Source organism: Solenopsis invicta, chromosome 8 (genome assembly GCF_016802725.1).
Source record: "Solenopsis invicta isolate M01_SB chromosome 8, UNIL_Sinv_3.0, whole genome shotgun sequence".
Classification (NCBI taxonomy): Eukaryota; Metazoa; Arthropoda; class Insecta; order Hymenoptera; family Formicidae; genus Solenopsis; species Solenopsis invicta.
In genome coordinates, this window is record NC_052671.1 from 12501 (window position 1) to 22500 (window position 10000).

At 29.1% G+C, this 10000-nt stretch overlaps 1 protein-coding gene across 3 annotated transcripts in view; it reads left to right on the forward strand.

Moving 5' to 3' along the window:
• Positions 1 to 5891: 5891 nt before the first annotated feature.
• LOC105193077 (calcium-binding mitochondrial carrier protein Aralar1) overlaps positions 5892 to 10000 on the forward strand; it is a 30048-nt gene continuing 25939 nt past the window's right edge. The window contains exon 1 of one of the 3 annotated variants that reach the window (XM_026141333.2): positions 5892 to 6166. In XM_026141333.2, the coding sequence (XP_025997118.1) occupies positions 6125 to 6166 (42 nt within the window). In that variant the 5' untranslated portion in view covers positions 5892 to 6124. Of the gene's footprint in view, positions 6171 to 10000 lie in introns of all 3 variants that reach the window. The other 2 variants (XM_026141336.2, XM_011157406.3) reach the window with 2 other exon arrangements.

Here is a 10000-nt window from a genome sequence, read left to right on the forward strand (position 1 = left end):
GCATAACCAAAAGAGCATAACCAAAAGAGCATAACCAAAAGAGCATAACCAAAAGAGCATAACCAAAAGAGCATAACCAAAAGAGCATAACCAAAAGAGCATAACCAAAAGAGCATAACCAAAAGAGCATAACCAAAAGAGCATAACCAAAAGAGCATAACCAAAAGAGCATAACCAAAAGAGCATAACCAAAAGAGCATAACCAAAAGAGCATAACCAAAAGAGCGACGGGGGGCTTCGCCCCGGACCCCCAATTATATCTTCTTCTTTTTTTTTTTCACTTTCACATTGTTTTCCTTGGTTAGGGCGGGGGAAAAAAATGCGTTGATCTACAGTAAAAAAAAAAAAACCAAACTATTGAGTTCTATAACGCAAAAAAAAAAAATAAAGAAACCACTATGCAGAATTTCAATGTCATTATGGGTGCTTTCCAGCTACGACACAAGTCGACACTGTGTAACCCAGTGTCCATTAGTGTGAGTGAAACAACTAAAATTTTTTCTCTCTTACACTAATGGACACTGTGTTACACAGTGTCGATTTGTGTCGTAGCTGGAAAGCACCCTATGCTAAATTGCATTAAACAAGCGTTAATCTGTATAAAAAAAAAAAAAAAAAAACGAGAATATTGCGTTATACCACGCGCAGTTAAAAGGAAACGTTCTCTGGACAATATTTTACTTGTATTATATTAAAAACAAAAAAAAGCATTGAACAATCGTTAATCGGCAGTAAAAAAAAATAAAAAAGAGAGAAGGCCCAAAACATTTCGTTATTTAACACGCAATGCAAGTTAACCGTCCTCTGTGCGATATCTCACATGTATTACGTTAATAAGCACTGAACAATTGTTAATCAACATTAAAAATCAAAATCTTGTTTTCTTTAACGCACAAATTAATTGAACGTTGTCTATACGATATTTGATTTGTATTACATGAAAAAAAAAAAAAAAACCATTGAACAAACATTCATCAGCAATAAAAACCAGTATACTGCGTTCATTAAGGCTCATTTTTCATAAAACTTTCTCCTTGCGATATCTCCCTTATATTATGTAAAAAAAAAAAAAAGGAAGAAGGATATTACAAGCGTTATTCTGCAGTAAAAATCAGAATATTACGTGTTTTAACGCGCATTTAAAATAAAACTTTATTTATGCAATGTTTTCTTGTTTTATAATTAAAAAAAAAAAAGACATTAAACAAGCGTTAATCCGCAGCAAAAAAAAAAAACCCAAAATATTTTGTTCTTTAACGCGCATTTAAATTAAACGTTCTCTATGCGATATTTCATTTGTATTACATGAAAAAGCATTGAAAAATTGTTTATCATAAGTAAAAACAATTTTATTGCGGGCTTTAATGCGCATTTTAAATAAACCATTCTCAATGCAATATTTCACGTTTATTATGTTAAAAAGCATTAAACAAGCTTTAATCTGCAGTAAAAAAGAAAATATTGCGGTTTTTAACGCGCATTTAAAATGAAATGTTCTCTATGCCATATTTCACTTGTATCATGTTAAAATGCGTTGAACAAGTGCTAAACTGCAGTGAAACCAAAACATTGCGTTATCCAACACGCATTTCAAATTGAACGTTTTCCATGCCATATCTCACGTGTATTACGTTTATTAGCATTAAACAATGGTCGCACTGCAGTAAAAGCTAAAATATTGCTTCCTTTAATGCGCATTTTAAATTAAACGTTCTCTATGCCATACGTCACATGTATTACGTTAGTAAACATTGAACCAACCTTAAACTGCGATAAAAACCAAAATAATTCGTTTCTTATCGCTTTTTCTAGATAAAACGTTATTAATGCGATGTTTCACTTATATTACATAAAAAAGCATTGAACAAGTGTTAATCTGCAGTAAAAAACAAACCATTACGTTTTTTATCAAGCATTTGAAATATAACGTTTTCAATGCAATATTTCATTTGTATTATGTTAAAAAGCATAGAACAAGCATTGGTCTGCAGTTAAAACCAAAATATTGCGTTTTTTAACGCGCATTTTAAATTAAAAGTTCTCTATGCGATATTTTACTTGTATTATGTTAAAAAGCATTCAACATGCGTTGACCTGCAGTAAAAACCAAAATATTGCATTTTTTGTCATTCATTAAAAATAAAACGTTTTCTATGCAATCTTTCACTTGTATTATGTTAAAAAACATTAAACACATGTTGATCTGCAGTAAAAACCAAAATATTGCGTTTCATAACGCGCATTTAAATTAAACGTTCTCTATGCGATATTTCACTTGTATTATGTTAAAAAGCGTTGAAAAAGCGTTAATCAGCAGTAAAAAAAAAAAAACCATAATCATTTCGTTATTTAACACTCAATGCAAGTTAACCGTTCTCTGTGCGATATCTCACATGTATTACGTTAATAAGCACTGAACAATCGTTAATCAACAGTAAAAACCAAAATCTTGTTTTCTTTAACGGGCAAATTAATTCAACGTTCTTTATACGATATTTGATTTGTATTACGTGAAAAAAAAAAAAAGCATTAAACAAGTGTTATTGTGCAGTAAAATCCAAAACATTGCGTTTTTTCAACGCGCATTTCAAAGTAAATGTTTTCTATGCAATATTTCACTTGTATTACGTTAAAAACATTGAACAATTGTTGATCAGCAAAAAAAAATAAAAAATATTCTCTATGCGGTATTTTACTTGTATTATGTTAAAAAGCATTGAACAAACGTTAATTTGCAGTAAAAACCAAAATATTGCGTTATATAACACGCATGTTAAAGGTGACGTTCTCTATGCGATACCTCACGTGTATTACGGTAATAAAAATTATACAACCTTTGATCAGCAGTAAAAACCAAAATTTTGTTTTTTTTAATGCGTATTTTTAATGAAACGTTCTCAATGCGATATTTCATTTGTATTACATGAAGAAGACATTGAAAAAGTGTTGATCGGAACTAAGAACAATTATATTGCGTGCTTTAACGCACATTTTAAATGAACCGTCCTTTATGCAATATTTCACGTGTATTATGTTAAAAAGCATTGAACAAGCGTTAATCTGCAGTAAAAAGAAAGAGAACACTGCGTTCTTTAACCCGCATTTAAAATGAAACGTTCTCTATGCAATATTTTACTTGTATCATTAAAATGCGTTGAACAAGCGTTAACCTGCTGTAAAAACCAAAACATTGCGTTATCCAACGCGCATTTCAAATTTAATGTTCTCTATGCCAAATGTCACGTGTATTACGTTAATTATCATTGAACTAACGTTCCTCTGCAGTAAAAACCAAAATATTGCGTTCTTTAATGCGCATTTAAATTAAACGTTCTGTATGCAATATTTCACCATTATGTTAAAAAAAAAAAGCATTGTACAAGTGTTAAACTGCCGTAAAAACAAAACTATTGTTGCTCTTCAAAGCGCAGTTCAAATGAAATATTATCTATGCGATAACTCACGTTTATTACGTTAACAAACATTTAACAAGCGTTGATCAGCAGTAAAAACCAAATTATTGCGTTATTTAACGCGCATTTAAAATTAAACGTTCTCTATGCGTTACGTCACGTGTATTACGTTAGTATACATTGAACCAACCTTGAACTGCAATAAAAACCAAAATAATTCGTTTTTACCACGTTTTTCAGATGAAACGTTATCAATGCGATACTTCACTTGTATTACATAAAAAAAAAAGCATTGAACAAGCGTTAATCTGCAAGAACAACCAAAGTATTGCGTTTTTGAACGCATATTTGAAATAAAACGTTCTCTATGCAATATTTCACTTGTATTATGATAAATTGCATTGAACAAATGTTGAACTGCATTAAAAACCAATATATTGCGTTATTCAAAACGCATTTTAAATTAAAAGTTTTCTATGCGATATTTTACTTGTATTATTTTCAAAAACATTGAAAAAGCGTTGATCTGCTGTAAAAAACCATAAATATGCGTTCTTTAACGCGCATTTCAAATGAAACGTTCTCTATGTGATATCTCACGTGCAATACGTTAATAAGCATTGAACAAGGGTAGATCGGCTGTAAAAACCTAAATATTGCGTTATTCAACGCGCATTTCAAAGTAAACGTTCTCTATACGGTACCTCTCGTCTGTTACGTTAATAAGAATTAAACAAGCGTTTATCAGCAATAAAAACCTTAATATTGCGTTATTCAACGCGCATTTCAAAGTAAACATTATCTATGCAATACCTCACGTGTATTACGTTAATAAGTATTGAACAAGCATTGATCAGCAGTAAAAACCAAAATATTGTCTTCTTTAACGTGCATTTAATATGAAAAGTTCTCTATGCAATATTTGTTTGTATTACATGAAAAAGCATTAAACAAGCGTTGATCAGCAGTAAAAACCAATATAATGCGTTCTTAACGCGCATTTTAAATAAAACGTTCTCTGTGCAATATTTCACGTGTATTATGTGAAAAAGTATTGTAGGAGAATAGATATCGGACAAGGATCGAGGGATCGAAGATCGATTGTTATCGGTCGATAATCGTAATGACCTTATATGTTGTCGGAATTTGGAAGAGCGCGAGCGAGCGGGAGTCCGCTGTGAGTCGCGAGCCGAGACAGTGCTCCGTGTCAGAGACAGAGTGTATAAGGACAGAGTAAGAGATAAACAGAGACAGAGTGCGGAAATTCAGAGTTAGCCACGAGTTCGTTTTTTCCTTTTACGTGAACTTTTGCAAGAGACGATTGATATTATTAATTCGACTGAAGCGACAAGATTCGCTCTATATATGTAATTATTTAAATCGCGTATTTGATTAAATTGCGACATTATTAATAACAACTATCTTTAATCATTATATTTATTTCTATTTTATCTTTCTTAAAATCATATTATCCTACATTACTATTGAGACAATCTTATTCGAATAAGACAACTTTCGTCAAGATGTTTGTAAGTGTTGACTTGAGACTCGATTATGAATACCGGCCTAGTGGCCGAAATAAAACAAAATAAATTACCGGCAGCAAACAATTTATCGACTCGGCTTACATTGAGCAATCAATCAATTTCCGATGGCAAGTAATTTATCAAAAAAAAAAAATTAATAAAATAAAATAAAAACGCTATGGTTCAAAACCCAGAATAATAAAAAACAAAAAAAGTTTCTGAAAGTGTTAACAAATTTTTTTTTAATTATAAAAGCATTTTTTCAATTTTTTTTATTGATCTAGTCGATTTTTAGTCTATTTTTTAATATTCTGTTTTTAGACTTGTAAAAAAAATTTAATTTTGCAAATTTTTAAAATCGTCTTTTTTATAGGCAGCAACAATTCAGATTTTTTTGATTAATTAGTGTTATTGATATTTAAACAATTATTTACTTATTTTCGACATTAAAAAAATGTTATTCCAAACAATTTGTACAAATAAATGTAATTTTTTACTTTGTTTTTCTGTTACATTTCACAAAATTAATAATATTTTAAAATTATATTTATATTATTAATAATTAATAATCATTGTAAACTAATAATTATTAATACATAAAATTAATAAAGAATAAATAATAGTAAAAATGTAAATACAAATTGATTTATTTTTCAAATAAAATTAATGCTCTTAGCAGCATTGTTTCCAATTATATAAATAATTGCAAATTCTTTAATTAGTTATTTAATAGTAAATGATTCTACTGACAAAGCATTAAATTTATTTGAAAAATAAATTTATTTTATTTTATAATTTAAATAACGCGCCGTCAGAAAAAGATGCACCCAGATGGCGTGATTACAGCATCAAGCGTAAGAGTTTCCGAGCTTTGACATACTCTTAGTTGCAGCTGCTACCTCTTTCGTGTACAAGATGGCACTACGTGTTTGACTGACCATACCTGGAACTTCTACTTAATCTATTGCAATCATAGCAAGTAAATTGTAGACCAACGATGATTTTGTCGCATCGGTCGCGTATAGTTACCACCTCCGGAAGTGCCTGTTAAACGTATGAATGTGAGAACAGTGTCCCGAACATTCGTGGTATCTTTCTTTCTGATTTCTGTGGTGCTTCCGTTACTCCTTCAAAGTTCGATCATCGTTCGTGACGAAAAAGTTCGAAATAAATTTCTTCCTGGGAATGTTGAAGGATTCGCTTATTGTTCGAGCATCCTACCAAGAGGTGGGTAAGTTTGTAAATTTGTTCATTATATAAATTATTAAAACCAAGACAACGTTTAGTACCGGGAAATCTTGGATTTTTTAGGAAATTGCTTTTTTATTCTTAAAAATCAAATAAAAATAATATTTATAAAAATAATGTTTATGGGATTTTATTGGTTTATTTATAAAAATTTTTGAAAAATTTTACGTTAAAGTTTAAAATCTCTTTCTGACAGATTATTTCTTTCATCATTTTTTTTTTGATAATACGAAATATCAACAATTATAGTTAGTAATAAGTTTGACATATACGTTCGTGTACATTTAAGTGTCTACATTTTTACATACTCGATTTACGAGTTTTTATAAAAAGAAATCATTGCAGTAATAATAAAAGACAATAGTCGTTTTAAATTACGTTGTGTATTTAATTATTTTGCGAATTCTATGCAATAAATTAAATCCTAGAGCGGACAAATTGTTAGATCCATTTAATTAATATGTCATCTCTCTTTAATATTTACTTGAATTTAATAATTAAAACGTAAGTAACTTTTCTTTGTAATTGTAATTTCTTTGTAATTTCTTTGTTATTGAAAATCATCAATGGTATAATAAATTTGTTTCAAAGCTGATTCAAAAAGTTCCCTAACTTGTTTATGTATTGGTTTATGAGAGTATGCGTATAGGAATGCGACATTTAGAAATGTATTCGCACGTATGTGTGTGTGCGTGTGTGTGTGTGTGTATGCTTTCTTTAAATATATAAAAAATTATAAAGCGTAATTTCGTTATTCGTCTTTGTATCACACTACTAAAAACTTGTTAAAAATTTATCAATATTCAAAATATCCCAGACAATACGCACAGGCGTTTAAAAGATATTTTATAAATGTTTTTTAAACATGCATATCTAAATACGTTCTTTAGACATGTATTACCGTCGGGAATTGAACAATAGCAATTTAAAACTGTTTAAGAATTTAATAAAAAGTTTTGTCTTATTTTGGGAGAATTAAGAAAAAGAAAATAGGGTTTTTAAATTAATAAAATTGTTAATTCTACGCACCAACAACCGCGGTTTCTCTTATTAGCCTATTAACACTTGATTTCTTGAAAAGATTTCTTGTTATATTCTGTTTTTTTTCATATTTTCTTAATAATAGAACAGCTAAGTTAAATTATGCTGATTTTTTTATCGCGTAAAAGCTGTTATCAAAAGAAACAAATGTCGAGTAACATCGACACTCACGATCCTTATTGTTGTTCTTATTTGTTGATACGATTAATGCATTTATTTCTTATTTTACCTTTTTTCTCTTACGATTTCGTATAAACAAAATTTCGAAGGTAACAAATATACTTTATAATGAAAATTCAACGCAGCCATAGCTGTTACAGATTTTGTTAAAAATATTGTTAAAAATATTGTGCTTTATTATTCTAGTTTTAAATTACTTAAACCGGAAAATGTTTTTTAAATAGAATAAATTTTATTCGTGATTTAACCTACCTAAACATAAAATATCAGATACGAAATAGAAATTTTAAGAAACACATTAATTTTTCAATTTTTTATTCAATTTTGTTGGCTCGTTAAACATTATTTCAAGGCTATTTATTGTACGAAAAAGAAACGCTAGAAACATGTGAAAAGCAACAATCAATTTCTGCTTTCCATTTGGCTGATAAATTTGTATCTTTACAGTCCTTTGCGTCATGTGTCGTCCTATGCTTCTCGATGATTTTACAGTGAAAAAGTGAGAACGGTCGTGCGATATCTGCACCGTGTTGGAGTAAATATGGCAATGCGAATATCGATCCTAGCGTCTCTCGGCGACGACGCCGGCTTGGTTTCGAGGTCACCCGGACTAAAGCCGCTACCCTCACTCTCGATCTCGTTAATCCATTTGACTGTACACCTTATATATTTTATGTGTATGAACCAACAATGACTACATAAAAATAAATCTGTATTTCTAAACATTTATGATTGGATTTGTTTTAATCAAATGTATTATGTTGAAAACCGTTCCAAAACCGTCGCATTTTTTTTTATTAAAAGCGATTTCCTTAGAATATTCCAAGACGAGATTTTTAATACAAAAATACCAAGGCTATAATTTTTAAATTATTAGCAGTTAAATTTTATGAATCATAAAACTGACACTTTGTGCTCTCAGGCATAGTGTTATGGCAAATGGTGAAACTAATACCACGTATCTATTTAATAACGTTGGGATTAATATACAAATATACAATGATATTTTTATTAAGAAATTATTTCTACTTCTGTAGAGAACCTATTTGTATGTTACATATAATGTAATGTAATTAATATTGGAGCTAATATTGAATACTAAAGTATCGTTTATTAACAAGATATCTTTCGTCATCTTTCATCATTTCAAGAATTTACGTAAAAAAATTTATTGCTATTTATGTGTTATATTTTTGATTTACTTAAATGTTTATAAATAATTTAGCAGAAAATTACTTTTTGAACTCAAGAAAAAAATTATATCAAAATTTTTCGTTAACGCACAACTTATTAATTTTTTCTACTAATTCTCTAACACATTGCGTTAAATTTATGCAGTTACAAAACCCCTGTAGAGTTCTTATCAGTTGACCTCGATTTCTATACTAATTAAACCTTATCACTGTTTTTGAAAGTCAAAGACGTATAAAGAACTCATTTATATAATGAAGGAAAAAACAGCAGACAAAGTATAATATACAAATGTAAATAATAGAAATTCGATAACACAATTATATAACTTACTTGGGCTTGAAATTTTAGTGGAACGTTACATCGACTCAAAATACTCATGCTCGTGGTATTCAAGACGTTCCAATTTTAAACTGTCTATTAATTCCCGAATTACGTTACATAACTTGTATGCAAACAAGAAAGCTCATTCATTAATTGGATACAATTTGCAAATATAAATAGTCTTGCAATTATTATGGAGGTATTAGTGTTTCTAATTATGCTTATAAGTTGAAATGTATGAGTATGTGTAGGCACGCTATATGTTGTGTACACATACATTTACATAATTATCATTTCAATAATATTTTGCATTGTTGCTAACTTGCGAGATTGATGTATGAATAAATCACATTACATAATCGCTTTCTTTGTGCAATACGAGATATATTGAGACTGTTTCAATGTTTAATTTTCTCTTACGTATGTCTAATCATATTTTTATAAAATTATTAAAGCAATATTTTTCCGAATACTTTCAATTCTATATTGAAATAAATAGTAGTAATTATATTTAGCGCGTTGATTTTATAAGTAAATTTATTTCGTACGATATCGCACGTACGACGTTGAATGTAGGCCAAGCGACAGAGTCTTCTCGTTTCTTCGTTTTCTGATTTTACTTTCTCTCTTCTCCTGTCCCGTCTGATGAAAATAGTTAAGTAGAAGCAGGCTAAGGTCAGTGATCTAGATTGGTTAAGTCTATACAAATAAAAGATAAAACTTTAGAATTTAGTTTTAAATTTAATTATTTAAAACTAAATATATTATTTAAGAAACTTTCATTTTTTTAAGATAGATCAATCATTCTTTTTTTTGCACATAATTCCAGCAATATTACAGCGTGAATTAATTTGTATAATAATAATTCGAAGAATAATAATTCGTAAGTTTTCTATAATATTACAATTATTTTGATGATCATATGTGTCAATTAGATATTTTTGAAACGTAATACGACGAGAATCAGCGAAACACTTATGAGTTATAAGCTGCATCAGTATGCAAAAAATCTATCTAAAATTAATTGAAGAAACTGTTATAAATTATTGTTATGTAATTAAAGTTTCTCTTTCTTTT